Consider the following 20,331-nt stretch of genomic DNA (forward strand, 5'->3'; position numbering starts at 1 on the left):
ACACCTGTCATAGGTTTTGGCTCAGTGTCATAGGCTAGCTGCTAAATCCTATTACTGTAGCTTAAGCTGTGGATTAGCATGTTGAAAGGGGGAGGCTGGTTCATTGACCCTAGCAGAGCCTTCATATGCTATATTGGTGGCACCTTGTTCCAAGTTGAGTCATGGTCTAAATACTAGGCTATCTAGTGGCCATTACGTAACCCCAATGTTGGTCAACTGTGGCAGCATGACTGGGTAACATGTTTGCTCTGTACAGATATCTCACTAGGTCACTACTCCACTACTCCATGTAGGCTAAGTACTAGTAATAGTCCTGCTATCAACAACAGTGTCAACCAGTTCATCGTTTCATTGAGTGTGTGCGTGGAGGAGTTTGTCTAGAGGAGTTTATTCAAACTCTGGAGCTTTTACTCCTTTAGTTCCATTCGTTTGGCCAGGCGAGAACAATGCTGTTCAAACTCAGATGGCACCAAATGTGGCCGCAGTCCTTTTTGCATGCGAACTACCGTGCAGTTCGTGAGAAGTGAGAAAGTAATCCGAATCAACAACAGGAAATGACCCCAAAATGCAATGGATTTACGGGTATAAAGAGACAGATGTTAGCCAGCATGACAAAATGAACAGAGAGCAAACCGCAGTCTGGACTGATGCTTATATTCAGCTATTTCTTCATGTGTTCTTAATCGGTATTAAATGGTGTTAAAAATTCAACTTTTCCGCTGTGGTTCAGACCAACGAAAACAAGACATCAGCGCAGACCAAAGAAAACGAAGCATGAACGTAGGTTTGATCGCACCCTAGTTTTCATTTGACGATGCTGGGTCGGTTGTTCAGGACCCTGGCCTTGAATTTTCACTCCTTTTTCTCTGGCTTGCGCTCCTCCCGTTCCTCAACATGAACAATGAACAGAGAACCGATCACCTGAACACTACTACTACTACTGAATACTGACTCTTCATCTGCTTTCCATCTCACAGTGGAGGAGTCGGACATTATAGACTTGGAGAAGCGCTACTGGCTGCTGAAAGCCCAGTCCAGGACCGGCCGCTTTGACTTGGAAACCTTCGTCCCGCTGGTCTCCCCCCCCATCCACGCCTCGCTGAGTGAAGGTAATGCAGTATTTATCAGCCCAGACCAGATTTAAACAGATTGTATGTATGTAATGCAATATAACAGAAGTTGTGTGTATTATTTCAGCCGTTGCTTACGCTTGACCTTTTCCATGTGTACCATTTTATTTCTTTCATTTAGGTCTTTGAGCTTTTAATTCAGGCCCTTACAGTTAAATACAATCCTCTTCAAAGACCAAGCTCTTTCTGTAAAACATCGCAGAAACAAGTATCAGCGGTATTGATCTTCCTTCGCAGGCCTGTTCCACGCCTTTGACGAGAATCGGGACAATCACATCGACTTTAAAGAGATCTCTTGCGGTCTGTCGGCCTGCTGCAGGGGGCCCATCGCCGAAAGGCAGAAATGTAAGCCGTGCCATCTTTTTCAAACCGCCAGAGATAAACGAATCCCCGAGGCTTCGCGCAATCACGCCGAGCCTTTTTATCTTAAGGAGTGCAGTCTTCTCCCCCGTTGAACTGTTCTTATCTTCGGTTTTAAGTGTAAATGGTTTTTGGCGAGGGTTGATTGGTGCCGTGGAGTCATTAGTGCCCAATCATCTTTGTCATCAGAATTTCCACCGGTGCCTGAAATTACATTTTCACGCTTAGAAATAGCAGCATATTGGATTCCCAGCTAATAAACGAAACAACATGCTGTCTTCAGATGAATACAAATTGATGGAAGTGGGAAGATTTGGCCGCTGTTAATTCCCCCCCTAGGCTTTAACATAATCTACAAGGACTACTACTCCATAACCGCGTTGTCCTCCGCCACCGCACCCTTCTCTTTCTCTTGCAGTCTGCTTCAAAGTGTTCGATGTGGACCGCGATGGGGTCCTGTCTCGCGACGAGCTCCACGAGATGGTGGTGGCCTTGCTGGAGGTGTGGAAGGACAATCGCACAGACACACTTCCCGTAAGTCCACACATATTGGACATGCAGACATGGCCTCAGTAGACACACTGCAATACACGTCTGCTTCACATAACTGCTGGTTATCTCCCTGCTATGGAAAGGGAGGCATTGTTCTGTAGGGATTAGGGCTGCAACTAACGATTATTTTCATTGTCGACTAATCTGTTGATTATTTTCTCGATTAATCGATTAGTTGTTTGGTCTATAAAATGTCAGAAAACGGTGAAAAATGTGGATCAGTGTTTCCCAAAGTCCACAACCCAAAGATATTCAGTTTACTGTCATAGAGGAGGAAAGAAACCAGAAAATATTCACATTTAAGAAGCTGGAATCAGAGAATTTTGACTTATTTTTCTTAAACAATTACTCAAACCGATTAATCGATTATCAAAATAGTTGGCGATTAATTTAATAGTTGACAACTAATCGATTAATCGATTAATCGTTGCAGCTCTAGTAGGGATGGGACGCTATATTGAAATTCAATATATCGCGATGCAAATGTGACATTACGAAATGTGACATTACGTATCGTGGGGCATATCGTGATATTATCTCCGTTTTATTCTGCTGTAGTAATCACAAATGAGACGGCACAATTTCACAAGCTCTCCATCCAAATTCTAGTATTTGCACTTTGTAATGACATTTTGAAATTGTGGTTTACATTCTAGCGAGCCAACGCCATCGCTAGAAAGATCTGTGGCTCAGAAATAAACAATTCTGCACAGTCATACTTTGTCGTCACTGAACTTTTATTTATTGCATCATATCGTGGTTGTATTAAAACCGGTACTGGACGTAAACGTGATCCTCGTCATAGCAGTGGGCGAGGAAAAGGTGCTTCCGTGCTGTGTGCTGATACGTTTCGTTCCCCCGCAGGAATTGCACAGCAGCGTGTCGGACATAGTGGAGGGCATCCTGAAGATGCACGACACCACCAAGGTGAGACACGACACGGCGGCGTCATCGGTGCGCCCGTCAGGAAGTTGATCCTTTGACTAACCTCTCACCCCGCTGTGTAGGGTGGTTTTTTGTTTTTTAACCTTTTATTCAGGGGAAGTCAGTTGAGCTCCATGCTTATTTCTAGCCGCACCCTGCTTCACATTCGCACAGTTCCACACATTCACACTGGGAGCTGCCCAGTACAACCATATTGTGCCTTGCTGACAGGCATCATGACAGTGTTTGTAGAGGGAGGCGAGAGGGTTACTTGTTCACTTTTTTCGTTCACTTTTTTCAGTTTTAATCACCAAAACCATAGCTGATGTTGATAGGCTGTTTCTTTACCCTTTTCACGGTAAATAGCAAACAGTGTATACATGCTGACCTCTGACCTTTGTGTTGTTTGACTCCTGACCAGCTGGGTCACTTGACCCTAGAGGACTACCAAATCTGGAGCGTGAAAAGCGCGTTGGCCAACGAGTTCCTCAACCTGCTCTTCCAGGTCAGTACGCTTACACATTTGTACAACTTGGATCAACACTGCTGTTTGGCATATTTATTCATTGGTTTCTATCAGTGTGGTCAGTTTTCCACATCTTCCCGTGTCTCCCTTGGTCCAGGTTTGCCACATAGTCCTGGGGCTCAGGCCTGCTACGCCTGAAGAGGAGGGACAAATCATCAGGTACATGTCCTCTTCAATCTGTCATTCCTCTTGCATATGTATATGTAACTCTGAAGAATATGCTATTGGAGCTAATGTGGGCCACTGTACTTGTATTTGTGTGTGTGTGTGTGTGTGTGTGTCTGTGTGTGTGTGTGTGTGTGTGTGTAGGGGTTGGCTAGAGAGGGAGAGCCGACATGGGCTGCAGCCGGGCCAGAACTGGTTCCTCATTTCCATGCTGTGGTGGCAGCAGTGGAAGGACTACGTCAAATATGTAAGTGGTGTTAAATCAGAAATATACTGATATTGATATATACTAATATTGAGAGCATATAAACCAATATATAAGACGTTGCATCATGTCATGGCCAGTGGTGCCCAACCTGTAGTCTATTGTTCTGATGGATGAGTTAGTGGCTGATCATACATACGTATTTTGAAAAGGTAATGATTCTGTCCAGTCCCACGGTGCAAAGGTGCTTTTGCGAGCTACAGCTTGCTCAAAAAATATTTCAAAACAAGTTGTTGATATGCAAATACCAGCCATAATCCATGTCACACAGGGTTGTGAATTGTGACCAAAAAGCTCTACCTTTTCGTCTGTAACAGTCATTCACAACCTTTTTCATATCGAGGACCCCTAATTTAGTCCACATTAGAGCCACAGACCCCCATTTAATGAGATTTTGCCCCTCAGACCCAAATCTGAGAATATTTTTATTGTTAGATATGTTTTTGTCCAGAATCCTATGACTATCTGTATTGTAGGTAGAGAGATAACAGAGAAACTATGATCAAAACAGTCATTCTTCTACATTCTCTAATTGTGTTACCTTCTTGTAAATGAAATAATGCTGAAGTTTAACAATAGATCAAGTTGCTGGGGACCGCCTGGAATCCCCTCAAGGACCCCTGGTGGTCCCCGGACCCCAGTGTTGAGAACCACTGGTCTATAAGATATCGGTTTCCAATAGTATACATAAAAAAAAAAAAAAGACAACCAAAGGAGGTGTTTCCACAGATGTTGACATGATGGAGTAGATCTTTGTGAATACCAGAAGACGATTGAGGGAATTGTGTGAAAAATTCACAGTTAAGGTGTGACGATCCATAGTTAATGTTAGATTTTCACAGCAATACAACTTTAACTTGCCTTAATTAAGTTGATGTTGCTCAGTAAAGAACAGACATCATGTTGAATTGACCTCTTGAAGACCATAGCAGGGAAAAAGAGATTGATATGCTGCTTATCCTATCCTCCTTTCATATATGTTCATGTCACACCCCGATTGAGCTTTGATATACAGCCAGCCTGAGGCCTCTCTTTGCTTTTCGGTGTTAACATTCTTGTGTGTAAAGTATGCAGGTGTGGAGTCAGCCTCAGTCTCACAAAAACTTAATTTTCTCATATACCAGCTGGTGGACTTCCATACTTCTGCTCCAAGCTGCCTAGTTAGCTTATATAAAATCAAAGGGAAATGTTTTTTTTCCTACCCAGACAGAATATGACATGCTCTGGATAACCTGAATATATTCATAGTTTAAATGGCTCTCTTCTCCCCATATGAAGAGACTAATCTGTAGCTAGAAAAGGTGCCACCACTACAAGAGAGAGCTAGAAATTAAATAAATGGCAATGGTTCGGCACTGCGTCCTGCACTATAACCCCAAACTTGGACTGAAGCAGGGACAAACATGGAACCAAACCCCTAAATTTACCACAACCATCACTGCTCTAAAAAAAAATGACAGGGGACAGACAACTGCTGTTGTCTTCTTGTCCAGGAGCACAAGGGCATCGTGGTGGAGCAGCCGTCCATCCTGAGCTCGCTGCGTTCCCCCATGGCCACCGCCACCGTGGAGCCCGCCCCCCCGGACCGCCTGGGAGGCCTGGGAGTGCTCAGCCTGGTCAGCCCCACCGAGGAGAGGTCCCCCGACGCTGTGTCCAGCGCCTCAGAGGCTACAGAGACCGGTCAGTTACTGGTGCTTTATTTATTTCCTACAGGACCGAGGGACCAGGGATGTTAGATGTTAGGTAAAAACAAAAATAATACAACACAAAATTCCTGTGAGGATATATTGAAATGTATAAACACTTCTTTTTCTTAATTAAAACCTTCTCACACCGACCACAGTTGGTCAGAGTAGAGCAACCTATCATCAGCTTAGTGAATAAATGACTAACTGATGGTCCACTTTTTTTTTTTACTTTAGAGAGATTTGACAGAACGTCAAGCTCTTAATATGTGATTTTAGTATTGAGGATATATTCTCATACAATACTATATTTTCTTGTCTTGTATCAGTCCAATATCCAGTACTCATATTGGCATCAGTGCATCCATACAATGGTAAAACTTTGGGAACATGTCTGAGCTGAGTCCACTTTGACAACTTGGGAAGGGATGGGTGTCATTTGAAAGTTTTTGGTTTTGGTTCGGGTCACAGTTCCTTATTTCAGTTCTGATACCAATTTGGTACTTTTGTAGGTACCTAATCCAACCATATCAGAAAATATAAAAGCGAGTGTAACATTTTGCCATGTCATCATGTGCTTTCTGATGATCTAACCAAGCCTTAGACCTTAGAGTTTGTTCATCTTTTCAGATCCTCAGTAGAGTAGCTAGTGTGACACTCGAGACAAGCAGAGCCACATTGGCTTCTAGGATACCAAGTGGTATAAAAATGCATCTATCTTGGGCTTCTGCCATAGAAACAATTCAATGCATTGTATGTTTATTATTTAACGTCAAAGGAACCAAAAATTGATACCAGGCTCTCTCAAAGCCTTTCAATAGTAATTGGTACCAGCAAAATTCTGTTGGTATCTCTAATATACGGAATTTTGGTTCCCATCCCTAAACTTGCTATATCTAAAAGTTTCTGTTTTCTTTGTATTTTTTGTGTGTGTGGCCTGGCATTGTGACCCACTCATCCCCAACCCCACCAGCCATGAGCCCCCAAGTCGTTCCCTCTGCCGCGGAGAGTTGTTTTGCCCGTCAACACAACGTGTCCGACAACAACAACCAGTGTTTCTCTGGAGCCAACGGCCACCTCCCTTCCCAGCTGGCAGCACAGAGACCTGGAGCCATCGACAACCAGTCTCTGGTCAATACCGACCCCATGAAGGTAGGGGAACGCGTACGTGTTTTTGTGTGTGTGTGTGGGACTGTGTCATTTTGCTTGTGAGCAATGGTAAGAGTCAACTGGACTGAATGGGTTTGTATGAGTGTAAGAAGCAGGCAGAGAGCTACACTGCAGGTTAATCAGTTGAGTATAGGTTTTCGTTTATTTGTGTTTGTGTGTGCTTGCCGTCTCCCACACACACCGGACCATGCAAAGTCAAGTCAGGTGTATTTGTATAATCCTTAGTCACAGTTACACTCTCAAAGGCCTTCACAACACCTACATTTTGAATCCATTTTGAAACATTTTGAAACCAAAATTTTGACAAAAATGAAAGTGTTCATCTTTCCACCTTTGCAATCTTCAGCACAAAAAAACAAGGAAACGACATGTTAGCAGAATATTTTTGCCAGCTGCTTTGGGCAAGGCATTGCCTTTGACTAGAAAGAAACTATCTGAGATTCTAATTGGGAGCCGCTCCTCCCACTCCGCTGGCAAAGGCTCTCAGGGACCAGATGGCGCTTCCTTTCTCCATTGTCTTATCTCTGCGTTTTGCTCTAATGACAGCGGCCGGCCAGCATTAGGATAATGTCTATCTCTATTATCTGTAATTCAAGACGGCAGGAATGTGTGTTTTGTGGACTTGTCCACGCGTTGATGTTTGTGCTCTGACCCCCCCCCCCCAACCCCACTCCCCAACCCCACTCCCCAACCCCAACCCCAGGCGCCTACGTTAACCATGGAGGGCGGCAGGCTAAAGCGCTCCTTGCAGCTGGTGGCCGGCAGAGACTTTGAGACGGTGCCAGAGCCGGTCTGGCGGGCGCTCTACCACTGGTACGGTGCCAACCTCAGCCTGCCGCGACCGGTGAGCAAACACACCACTGTGCACTCATCAGCTGATTTACCTGATTAGCTATCTCTATGTATGTGTATGGACTCATGGATTCATATCACTATAATTTAAAAGCATGGACAATAATAGTATGTACATCAACGTTTATTGGATTTTCTTACAATTTCAATGGCGTCACAGACTCACAGAACCATGTCCTTACATAGATTTAAACAATAACAAAAAGTTGTGCTATATCATGGTTGTTGTGCTGTGGTCTGCAGCCTTGTTCCTACAACCACAGCACATCAGTGCCAATAACCACGATATAGCATGACCTCCATCATGTTATTGCTTTTATACAACATTTACAACAATTTTACAGTAGTATCAAACATTAAACAAAGATACAAGCTTTGGGTTTTAATTTAGCCATTTTATGGCTGGCCCTCCACCAGCAAAGAAGTAGTTCCCTGTTGCTAAACTTTGTGTAATTCATTCCGTTCATAGTTCAAGGGTTGATACTGTTGGAGTTATATGGTAAAGGTTTGTATACTGCAGTTGTAAGCACACATGGAACACCTCTCGTCCAATCACAATGCATGATCGGAAACAAATGTTGTATAAACACACTTATAGTATGTATAAACCCTTCCTGTCTTTTGTTGGGATTTTGGTTGTCATTTCTCTTCCTGCATTTCTAAACAAGCCTATTATATACAGTATAGCCTAACTATTTGGACAGGTCATGTGAATTGATGAGGCTCCGCCAGTAGATGCTGTATAGTCAAAATCCAAACCGCAAATTTATACTGGCCACCCTTACTATTAGTACATTCTCGCTGTTTTTAAAGGAGCCCATTACACGATTAAAGGGGACAGGAGGGAATTTTGAGTAGTAGTAGTTTATATTGTCATTTCATATATTACCTCTATGTGATTATACTTCATCCATTCAGTGATTTACATATTTACAAATGGAAACTTTTTGGAGCCTCCACTGACATTTCTTCTTAATATTAGAAAGAACTAGGTAATACAGTTCTTCAACAATGTTTAAAATGTTGTGAAATCATATTGCTTCTTGAACAGCTCCTTCTGGAACATGCATTTCTGCTTAACATGTAGTGTTGAAATTGTGGGTTGTGAATATTTATGACCCTCATTTTTTATATTCTCATATATAGTATCTTTGCTGTACTTTTGCTGCTACTGCGACCCAAATTCCCCAAGTTCCATCTTATTTGTCATGGAGAAAACTTTGGGCCATAACTTGAATGTCTTACCAGCCCAGCTGTTGAATTTGTTTCTTAACTACCTTTACTTTGTCTTCTGTCTGTCCCTTCTCCTTCCATCCCTCCAGGTGATCCAGCAGAGTAAGACAGGCCAGTCAGAGCTGGAGCTCTTCCCCCGCTACCTCCTCTTCCTCCGCCAGCAGCCGGCCTCGCGCTCCCCCCAGTCCAACATCTGGGTCAATATGGGTATGACCAGCCTGCGAATGTTCCCACCGTATTTACCCCCACCACGAGGTAACGTAAGCCTGCAGCAAGACCAGAGCAAGCCGTCGGCAACGCTTCACTGAGCGAACCCTTCCCCTTCCTAATCCTTCTTGATTGGACTGATCCAGCCCACGCAATGCTCTGGAGTGGGCAGTGGAATGAACCAATGGCCCATGAAGGGGAAAGGCTACTGATCACTCTAAAAGTTGCTCAGATCAGACCTTTTTCTATCTCCACAGACCTTGCTTTTCAAGTCCTAGGTTTAACAACATACTATATGTTCAAGTGCTTTACACAGGCAGTGTAAATGTTTAAAACACAGCATATGGAAAAGTTTAGCACATGACTGTGTTCCTCTATCAAGTTTTGGGATAGTGCAGTCATTTAGAGCAATTTGACTTGAAATTTGACACCTGAAAATGAGAACTCGGCAAAAAAAAAACACTGAATTATTGAATCCAGAAATTTCAGTGTTCAATTTCAGGTTTAAAGTTTATGATAAAACTAGTACTAAACTCATTATACATTTAGTAGAAATTATAGACAGACATGATTAGATACAATCTATTAATCATTGACTTTTTCGGAAAGAAAACGCAAAGGGGCCTGTCAATCTGACTCTGACTGAACTGTCAAAGACATGACAAACTCATGAGGAAAAATGTTATTGTCATGCTTTTCAGAAAAATATAATCACATACCTTGCCATGTTACATACCATTAGAAAAGTAAAGATGTGAATTAATATTAGCTCATGTTCATTTCAAATGAGTGTTTGTGTGTTTGATCCCATTTACACCTGGTATTAAAATACGATCATTGCCCCGTGAAACATCACCGTGGGTCGAAACATCAAACAAACGTCACTGCCACGGGTTAAAACATCATCGCTGCAGGTACAAACGTAGTCGGCAGGGGTAGAAAAGCCATGAACGTAGGTAGAGACATCCTGACGGTGGGTAGAAACATTTTCACCATGGGTAGAAATGTCTTCACCGCAGGTAGAAACGGCATCGCTGCAGGTACAGACATCATCGCCGCAGTAGAAACGTCCTCACCATGGGTAGAAAAGCCATAAAGGCAGGTAGCAGCATCCTGACAGCAGGTAGAAACATCCTCACCATGGGTAGAAAAGACATCACCGCAGTAGAAACGTCCTCACCATGGGTAGAAAAGACATCACCGCAGTAGAAACGTCCTCACCTTGGGTAGAAAAGCCATCACTGTGAGTAGCAACATCCTGACGGCAGGTATAAACATTATCACCATGGGTAGAAACGTTGTCGCCGCTGGTAAAAATATCCTCAGTATGGGTAGAAAAGACATGGCAGGTAGCAGCATCCTGACAACAGGTAGAAACATCATCACCACAAGTCGAAATGTCATCGTCGCAGTAGAAACATCCTCACCATGGGTAGAAATGCCATCATGGCAGGTAGCAGCATCTTGACAGCAGGTAGAAACATCCTCACCATAGGTAGAAATGTCTTCATAATGGGTAGAAAAGTCATTGTGGCAGGTAGCAGCATCCTGACAGCAGGTAGAAACAACATCACCATAGGTAGAAACGTCCTCATCATGGGTAGAAATGCCATCATGGCAGGTAGCAGCATCTTGACAGCAGGTAGAAACATCATCACCATAGGTAGAAATGTCTTCATAATGGGTAGGAAAGCCATCACGGCCGGTAGGAGCATCCTGACAGCAGGTAGAAACCTCATCACCACAGGTAGAAACATCATTGCCGCAGTAGAAACGTCCTCACCATAGGTATTAAAGCCATCATGGCAGGTAGCAGCATCCTGACAGCAGGTAGAAACATCATCACCGCGGGTAAGAAAGACATCACTGCAGTAGAAACGGCCTCACCATGGGTAGAAAAGCCATCGCTGCGGGTAGCAACATCCTGACGGCAGGTAGAAACATTATCACCACAGGTAGAAACGTCGTCACCACGGGTAGAAACGTCTTCGCTGCTGGTAAAAATGTAATCGCCACAAGTAGGCATGCAGGTATCGCAGGTAGAAACCTCATTGCCGCGGGTAGAAAGATTGTTGCTATGAGTCACGGAAGAGGAGTCCTTCCACAGCAACGTCCAGGCTGTACAATAACATCTCCTGCCATGTTGCCACCTCCCCATCGATTCGTCTGCTTTGCCAAAAATGAGATGCGATCACAATGCAGACAGAATACAGACGAATATAAGTAGCGGGGTAAATGCAAGGGCGTGATCGCATTGTTGTACCAGGTATAAATGAGGTCTTTCTGTCACGACCTGGAATGATGCCAGGAAGTTAAACCTTCCTTTCCTGTCACACTCTTTTATGTAGGCTGCACTACCATAATGCCAGCTGAAGCTGTACCAAATTTAGTCGCTTTAATTCAATCAATTCCACAAGTCCAAATTCCTCACAATGGAACACCAACGCACTCTATACAAAGCCTGTCATTCACTCTGTAATTAAATAATTGAAACTAGAATTGATCCCAGCCTTGATATGCTGTATATTATTCCCTCGCATGAATTTCTTATTTGTAATGCATATCAGGTGCAGCTGTATACAGAATATGACTAACCAAAAACAATGACTGATGACAAAGCATAAAGCAGAGATGTGCACAGTGTAATCAGATTGGGGACGCGCACTCCGGCACTATGTGGCATCAGCACCCAGCCTTAGAGTGCTGATCTAAATCAAGTCCGGCTATCACATTTCTGGCCACAGCACAGACTTCAGGCCCCAGCGGAGCGTTGGCCTCCATCAGTCACACACCGACTGAGCAGCACCTCTTGCATATCACCGCCGGGCATTGAACCCCACGCTCAGGCCAAATATCTAACATGGATCTCACCAATGCATCACATTCTTCAGAATATACTCCTGACAGTCTGAGGCAGGTCTACAATTGTGAAGCACTGGAATAAGAAAATATAGGGAAGGTGGTTCATTTTGTGGTATACTGAATAGCAAGGCTGTGTTGATAGAAAAAACATTGCGGTATATTGATTGAACTTTGTAACATTTGACAATCAAACATTAAAATCGCTTGTTTTGGCATTGACTTTAAAACCAATAATCAGTTCAGGGTAGTTTTTTATTAATTGTTTAACTGGACTAATATTGATTGGTTGTTTATTTGATTGAATCCAATCTGAGTCCACTAAGTGCACTAATGAGTTGAATGATCAATCAAGTCTGTGTTGATTCACAAAATAGCCCTTTCTTGCTGCTTCCTTACAACTAATCCTCAATCAGCAGAATGCTATTGTTGATGTTGACGTCCACTGTGGGTGCAGTAGATGTCGGTGATTGTTTGCATCTGTGAGCATGTGCATACAAGACTGCAAGTGTGTTTGACATAGCAACAAGCCAGATTCCAAACACACCAGCAATACACAGAGAATACATTATTCAATTACATTGCATTACACAGTGGATACAGTGGTATGCAGTAGTGTCTTTACGATTTGTTTTTGCTTTTAACTGGTTGTTATGTGGCTCTAGATGTAGAGCAGCAGCACGGTCCACTTTAAAGCTGCACTAGGCAAGATTTTTATGTAAAAATTGACTCGTCCAAATTTAATTCTTCTGTCAGGAATGGTCACTTCTCCACACAGAAAGTGATGAATCAAAAACGTAAGAGTTAAACAAACTTTCTCCCAAACAGTTACCAGCCTTTGGTGCTTGGCTGGTGGTAATTTTGGACCACGAACACAGGAGTTTGGCTACTTGAGGGGTTTTTTGCTTTCTCAAATGCACAGCACTGCAAGTTGAAATGCTGTTCTCATGGTGTGTATGGTTCAGTGTGCGAATGTAATGACCTCCTCTCCTCTTTCTGTACCCCAGCAGGTAGCGTGCCCTCCCCCAACGCTCCTCTGAAGCGGGTGCTGGCCTACACGGGCTGTTTCAGCCGCATGGCCACCATCAAGGACATCCACCTCTACCTGTCCCAGAGACTCCGCATCAAGGAGGAGGACATGAGACTCTGGCTCTATAACAGTGAGGTGGGCAGCAAAACCTTCACTCTATCCCCCCCCCACTGCTTTCATCCTGGAGTTAGACAGATATATTGGTTTGTTGATATATGAGGCCGATATTGGGTTCTTATTAAATACCAGATATTGCCCAGACTATGCTGCCCATATGATGGAGGTTTCTCCCTTGCCACAGCTACATAAAATCTGTAAAACATGCAATGGAATGTTGCTTTTTCATTTAATTATTCAACATTTTTTTAACTTTTTTATTAATTCTTCATTTAAATGCAATAAGTGAGATTCTCCTACCACTGAATAGGAGCGGTGGGTCACCCTGCCTTAAGCAACTGCTAACCCACCCTAAAATAATTGTATTAGTCTGTTGGCATTTCATACAGATTTCACACTGACACTTATGTTCCTTCCCACTGTTTTGGCCTCCAGAACTACCTCACCCTCCTGGACGATGAAGACCACACACTGGAAAGTCTGAAGATTCAGGATGACCAGCACTTAGTTATTGAGGGTACGTGTGAAACATCTCTCTCTCTCTCCCTCTCTCTCTCCCTATCTCCCTCTCTCTCTAGAAGTAATTAAGCTCTTATCAGTACTGAATCAGTCAAGTATCTTCATAGATAATTGGTAATTACAAAAAATGCCACCTGAAAGTGGAACTAAAATGATTTAATCAGGAAAAAATCTCTTGTTTTCCCTCTCAGTCAGGAACAAAGACATGAGCTGGCCTGAGGAAATGTCCTTCATTGCCAACAGTAGTAAGATGGACAGACACAAAGGTAAGCTGGAGGAGGGTGAATGAGCCTGATGTACGTCTGTATGACAACAGACAAGAAAATTGGTTTTCTTTGTTGTTTTTGCTTACAAATACTGATTGACATACAGTATCCATGGCTTAGGGAATACCATGATGTATGGGAATTAAGTTGAATTTGTATTCCTCTAACCAACCACGTTCTGATTGATGAGATCTTAATTGTGCATTATTATAGACAACTACAGTTGAGGGGCCATATTTTCAACTGTGAGAAAAAGACCCATTAAAGCATACTGTCTATAAGAAACCAGTGTTTAATGACAAAATGGGGGGCCAGCGATTGAAAATGCATATGAATTAATAAGAATTTGTAACAAAAGATCACGGTTTAAATTAATTCTGGGTAATTCTGGGGATTCTTTCGCTAATAACTTTTTTTTTTAGACCCGTTTCACTTCAAGGACATGGCTCCTGGCCTCATCTGGCCCACAATATTACAGAGACAGACAGAGCCATGCCAGGCTCAGCAGGGTCAGTCTAGACCTCTAAATGTCATAGAGAGAATGGAAACACTGACAGGGAGATGGCACTTTGGCACACAGCGTAACTTGATGCACTGTCATTCCTCCTCTTATGACCTTGATGGTACAATACTGATCAACGGTGCAAATATGTTCCCCGCAAACACCGTGAAAGATATGCACTGCTTTTCTTCCATACTAAAAACTCATCCTACGTGTGCCTATTTTGGTATTTGCTACATTTATCTTTATCATTACGTTCCACCATGAGTGAAGTTTACTGCTCATTCTGTGTTGTATGTCCTTTCAAAGTCGATGCAAGGAATGGTGATCTATGGATTATTACTCAAGAGTGTTTTGTAAGTCGAGACACTGAGACTCCTGAAAATGCGAGTCTGAGTCCTGTGCCAAGAGAACTGTGGTGTGGTTTGTGAAGAGCAAGGACATACCAATTGAACTGAACCAATTACAGGACACAAAAGGACCCAAAAACCCCCAAAAAAGCCACCCCTTTGTTGGTTCCTATGAACAAAGTCAATATTCAGTCTGGACTGATGCTAATATTCAGCTATTTCTTCATTTTGCTATTTGGTATAAACTGCAGAGAAGGGGAATTACAACAAAGCAGCAGTAGCTAAAGTTATAGGGACTGGAATTGGATTTGTTTTAACAAAAATGTACCAAAGTAAACTCGTCCACAGTGGTTCAGACTATGGAAAACAAACTTAAGGTGTGATTGGAACTTAACAACCGGGCTTGTTTTGGTGTATTATTCTAGTTTATTCCAGATGCTTCATTGGTATTTTAACAATTTCTCATATGTATGACAGTAAAAGACATTCAGGGTTCACGTGTTGCTTCAAAATCTAACCAGTTCCTCCTCCTCGTTTTCCATGCCAGTTCCTACAGAGAAAGGCGCCACTGGCCTCAGCAACCTCGGCAACACCTGCTTCATGAACTCCAGTATCCAGTGTGTGAGCAACACCAAGCCTCTCACCGACTACTTCATCTCAGGGAGACACCTCTATGAGCTCAATAGGTGTGTGTGTGTGTGTGTGTGTGTGTGTGTGTGTGTGTCTTACTGTTTGAAAGTATCAGCGTGGCGTAAATCTTTGACAGAAGCCCTTCACTGACTCAGCCTGTCTTCTTCCTGCCCCCTCCAGAACCAATCCCATCGGGATGCGAGGTCACATGGCCAAGTGTTACGGCGACCTGGTGATGGAGCTGTGGAGCGGGACGCAGAAGAACGTGGCTCCGCTCAAACTCAGGGTGAGCGGCGCGCCCCCCCCCCCCCCCATGCGTGAAATTCATTCAAATGCGTCTGTGTGTTAGTCGCCCTTGTGCCTTACAGTCTGCCATGCTTCTCTGCCTTATTATAATGCCTGTTGTTCCCCAGCTGCCATTCTGCCGCAGCCTGTCCTTATCAGTTAGTGATTTATGGGTCTGGTTGTCACGTCTCTCTGGCGGGTGTCATTTTTGATCCATAACTCTTCTCCTCACAAAGGCCTTTGCCTTTTTTGCCAGGCCATTGTTTGTAACGATTAGCTCTTAACCGACCTGCCTTGTTAAATAAATCAATGAATTCTTCGTAATGTTGACACTGTCACACAATTACATATTGTTTATTAATTGTCTACGGTCTGCGTCTCTCACCTTTAGACTGCTCTAACTCTCTTTATTCCGGCATCAATTTCTTTGACAGCTTGTTAAAAATGCAGCAGCTCGGATTTTAACTGGCACATACAGACAAAATCTCTAAACTTGTTAGGTTTAGAATTCATTTTAAGATTTTACTGATCGCTTTTTAAAGCACGGTTAGGTCTGGCGCCAAGCTGTATCACAGACCTTTTAACCCCCTGTGAGCCAAAGTCTAGTCGAAGACTAAAGGCGACCAAGTTTTTGGCTTTGGAACGATCTGCCTGAGGAGCCTTGGCTGGCAGAATCACTGTCATCTTTTAAATAATTTCTTAATTTATTTTATGGACTTGCTTTTATGTGATGTCTCTTCCCCTGTTGTTTTTTGCCCTCCATTCTTATCCCTTTATTTGTGGTGGCCTCTTGCTTCACTTGTTTGAATTTATGAATACGCTTTTATTTGTTTGTCAAATCACTTTGTAAAAGTGCTCTTGAAGCAAGTAAGAAGTAAAGTCTATTATATATTATTGCTTCCCCTCCAGTGGACGATAGCAAAGTACGCGCCGCGCTTCAACGGCTTCCAGCAGCAGGACTCCCAGGAGCTGCTGGCCTTCCTGCTGGACGGCCTCCACGAAGACCTGAACCGAGTCCACGACAAGCCCTACGTAGAGCTGAAGGACAGCGACGGCCGGCCCGACTGGGAGGTGGCCTCCGAGGTCAGAATCCACACTGCTGATCAATGGCTATCTAACTACAATAAAGAGAAAGATTATATATATATACAGTATATAAAGGATGTTAAGGAAGTATACAGCTGTTGCATCCTGTGGTGGCCAGGAAGAAGGAGTAGTCAATAACAGTCAGTCCATCAGCTAAGTACTTCTTGAAGGACTCAACAACTTGGTAATGTGGCTGTATTGATGTACTGTTAATGGGTGGGGTGGGGTGGGGGGGGGGGGTAGGTAGATGCATGTGTCTTTGTTTTCTGATGGCTTGAAGGTAGGATTAGCAGTGTGTGATCTCACCACTGTGTGTGTGTGTTCATGTTCCTCCGGCCTAAAGGCATGGGAGAACCACTTGCGCAGGAACCGCTCCATCGTGGTGGATCTGTTCCACGGTCAGCTCAAGTCCCAGGTGAAGTGCAAGACCTGCGGCCACATCAGCGCCCGCTTCGACCCTTTCAACTTCCTGTCTCTGCCCCTGCCCATGGACAGCTCCATGCATCTGGAGATCACCGGTGAGGATTGAGCCCACTTAGTCCATCAAACATAATGCACAACCTAAATCAAACAATCTAATGTTGTAAAATGACCTACCTAACTTTTCAGGGAACTAGAAATGAATCTTCTACTCGCTAGTCAAACGCTTCCACCAGCAGTTTGAATTGTATAGAAATGTGAACTGGAAAAAAATCAATCTTCCAACGCAACTGCCATGAAAACTAGCATCAGCAGGAGCATCAGCTGGTCTGTAAAGGTTACTACCACAGGTGTTTCAGAAATGGCAGAACAAGGACCTAATGAAAATCCTACATGCTTTTAGACACAGCAGCACATGGAGATGCTGGACCTTCTGGCAAGCTTAAAAATGAATTTATAGGAAAAATAGCATGCATTTTTAATAGACTTATTCCGCCAAACTCATAGTTTTTCTCCTCTGCTACTCTTGGATTGCCTTGTGACCTAATAGCAACAGTCTTATAGCCCTATAAGTTGCTAAAATACTTACCTATTATATGTAGAGATATGAATTGAGCTCTAGTTCTAGTTATTTTTATGCCTAGTGTGAAATGGCATATGTGCTGAAGGGTGGAGGATCAATTTAGTACAATATTGTTTTTTATTTTTTTATGAGTATGATGTCTACTTTGAAAGTACAATTCCCCATGTTGTTATTATGAATCAACCTAATAGGCATACCTTGGCTCAAAAGTGTGTATCTATCATCATTTGCAAGCCAAAGACATAGCTCTATTTAAGGGAGACCTGACCTTACATATACAGCTGTCCTAGAAGCCTTAATACCGCAGATAATGCTGCGGTTTGAATCCTGAAAAGCATACCGGCATGACTTATGTCCACTCTGAATTGCCGCCTAAGTGATTATATAGTCCAAGATTACTGATGTGATTTTATGATTGGCATGAGTAATATTTTTGCCCTTGGCACTGTTGCCTTAAAGCATATATCAATGTTGTCCATTTAGATCATACAAAAGTGTGAGTGGTTTAAAAGCAGAGAGAAGTGATGGACTGGGCTTTGTGCCAGAATCAGGCTTCAAGTCCATTTATCTCCAAGTCATTCACTTTCACATGTAAATTGAAACAGCTATTCATTGACTTATGACAGAGCATTCATTCTCAGTTATTTGAGCGTGGCTTGGAAATTAAAGTCTTTTTTCCACTCCACTTTCTGAATAAATTGGAATGAAAATGAAATCAACCTTGTCCTCTGCTGCTAGCGTACAAGCATAATTTATTCAAAAGTTCCTCTGTGGGAAGTCACCATTCATAATTACGGTATTTCTGCATTAGGTTTCTGATTGTCGTTTGTGTTGTTTTTTTAGTTTTTGCATCAAAACCTGCATCGCATCTAACTCTCTGTGTGCTTGTGTGTCTAGTCATTAAATTGGATGGCTCCACTCCGGTGCGCTACGGCCTGAGGTTAAATATGGATGAGAAGTACACAGGGCTGAAGAAACAGCTGAGCGAACTGTGCAGCCTGAAGCCCGAGCAGATCCTCCTGGCTGAGGTCCACACCTCCAACATCAAGGTACTGTGGCCGCTGTGTTGGATAAGGCTGGGATCAGATAGGAGGCTTTTTTTCCTCGTGCTCAAACGCATAGCTCAGCTGTGAGCGTCACTAGTAACAGAGAGAGCAAGAGCTCAAAGGCACGAGGAGCTTTACATCATTCTGGTTGCTATGCAACACATAGTTTGATAACTTGCAAGCTATGTAATTAGCATTATCTAGCACAGCTTAAATAACAAAGGGGATGACGTTTGCAATTGCTCTGCTTGCTCTTGAAAAAGAGGTGGAGTCACTCGGGTACAACGGCAGAGATAGCAAATCAGCATTCATAAGCAACCTTGTTTAAACTTGTGTAAACTTCCCCATGTATGAGCAAGTGAAAACTAGCTTAGTGTTAGTTTCATGTTTGCAAGCTGTGAGCGTTTTAGTAAATAATATAAAATCAAATCAGCAATAATAGCTCAATTCAGTAACAGTGCTTAGCAAGGCCTGCTACGGTTCCACAAGCTATTTGAATTGTAGAGAAATGTGAAATGGAAATATACAAACTTCCAATGCAACTGCAGTGAAAACTAGTATCAGCTGCTCTGTAAAGGTTACTACCACAGGCATTTCAGACATGGCAGATCAACAAGGACCTAATGAAAATCCTACAGGCTCTTCAGACACATCAGCACACCTTCTGGCCAACATAAATGATACAATGCGAGTTACTCCATCTACACATGCGGTGCAATTCACTCTTCACATAACCACTCTGATGTAGTGTGTGATTTCCATGTGGTCTGTGTGTAGAACTTTCCTCAGGACAACCAGAAGGTCCGCCTGTCCGTCAACGGCTTCCTGTGTGCATTTGAGATCCCAGTGCCAGGTTCACCCACATCACTGACCTCGCCCACACTGACAGGTGAGGCTGTCCACTGAAAAGGACTTGGACAGAGACAGTGTTTAGGTTTTGGTTTTAAGGTTTTAAGGCATCACCGCAGATGCCAAATCATATACGGACTACTATTTAAAGTGAGAGCTTCATCTGCGAGAGCTGCTTTTTCATCCATCTCTTTGTGTTTGTGGTCATAAATGCACTGCTACTGGACTACAGTAACCCCCGTTGGAACTTTGAAATTGATTGTGATTTTCTCTTGCATGTAACAATCATACTGTGTTTCATTTTGGTTCATTTGGCAATGTAACATTTTCAACAAGTCCAGATTGTGTCCAGTCCCACAGCGCTTTATGAGGACAGGCAATTATCACTGTATTTGAATGTGATTTTAGCTCTCTGGTTCCCTAGTTGATCAGCTGCCTTAATCTCTTCTATGGAGAATACAGTAACGTTAGCAAATATAGCTTATAGCATATTATATACATTCATACAACAGTGTGATTTATTGTAAAATGCCAGATTATGTGTTGTCTTACCATCATAAAAAGATTTAGCTGTATAGATCACCATACGTCACTGTATGGCAGCAGTCCATGTAAACTAATAGTTTCTCACCCTTAATATTTCACCTGACATTAGCTCTTAAAGACCACAGTGCTATGGTAAACATATCTAGTCAAAATTACTTCCACTCTCAAATTTTA

The 20,331-nt window shown here is 43.0% G+C and overlaps 1 protein-coding gene across 1 annotated transcript in view; it reads left to right on the forward strand.

The window, feature by feature from the left end:
• The window catches only part of usp32 (ubiquitin specific peptidase 32), a 67,189-nt gene that overhangs the window by 37,686 nt on the left and 9,172 nt on the right, over positions 1 to 20,331 (forward strand). Inside the window, exons 6-25 of the mRNA XM_071518491.1 lie at positions 978 to 1,109; positions 1,368 to 1,475; positions 1,909 to 2,024; positions 2,907 to 2,969; positions 3,388 to 3,471; positions 3,590 to 3,651; positions 3,802 to 3,904; positions 5,416 to 5,602; positions 6,581 to 6,759; positions 7,481 to 7,621; positions 8,952 to 9,069; positions 12,939 to 13,093; positions 13,511 to 13,592; positions 13,786 to 13,860; positions 15,260 to 15,398; positions 15,523 to 15,628; positions 16,537 to 16,710; positions 17,057 to 17,231; positions 18,614 to 18,765; positions 19,540 to 19,651. Coding sequence (XP_071374592.1) covers positions 978 to 1,109; positions 1,368 to 1,475; positions 1,909 to 2,024; positions 2,907 to 2,969; positions 3,388 to 3,471; positions 3,590 to 3,651; positions 3,802 to 3,904; positions 5,416 to 5,602; positions 6,581 to 6,759; positions 7,481 to 7,621; positions 8,952 to 9,069; positions 12,939 to 13,093; positions 13,511 to 13,592; positions 13,786 to 13,860; positions 15,260 to 15,398; positions 15,523 to 15,628; positions 16,537 to 16,710; positions 17,057 to 17,231; positions 18,614 to 18,765; positions 19,540 to 19,651 — 2,463 coding nt within the window. The remainder of the gene's footprint in view (positions 1 to 977; positions 1,110 to 1,367; positions 1,476 to 1,908; positions 2,025 to 2,906; positions 2,970 to 3,387; positions 3,472 to 3,589; positions 3,652 to 3,801; positions 3,905 to 5,415; positions 5,603 to 6,580; positions 6,760 to 7,480; positions 7,622 to 8,951; positions 9,070 to 12,938; positions 13,094 to 13,510; positions 13,593 to 13,785; positions 13,861 to 15,259; positions 15,399 to 15,522; positions 15,629 to 16,536; positions 16,711 to 17,056; positions 17,232 to 18,613; positions 18,766 to 19,539; positions 19,652 to 20,331) is intronic.

Source organism: Centroberyx affinis, unplaced genomic scaffold, assembly GCF_046629955.1.
Source record: "Centroberyx affinis isolate AG114_WGS23_722 - 3 ecotype Tasmania unplaced genomic scaffold, CSIRO-AGI_Caff_v1 ptg000583l_1, whole genome shotgun sequence".
Lineage (NCBI taxonomy): Eukaryota > Metazoa > Chordata > Actinopteri > Beryciformes > Berycidae > Centroberyx > Centroberyx affinis.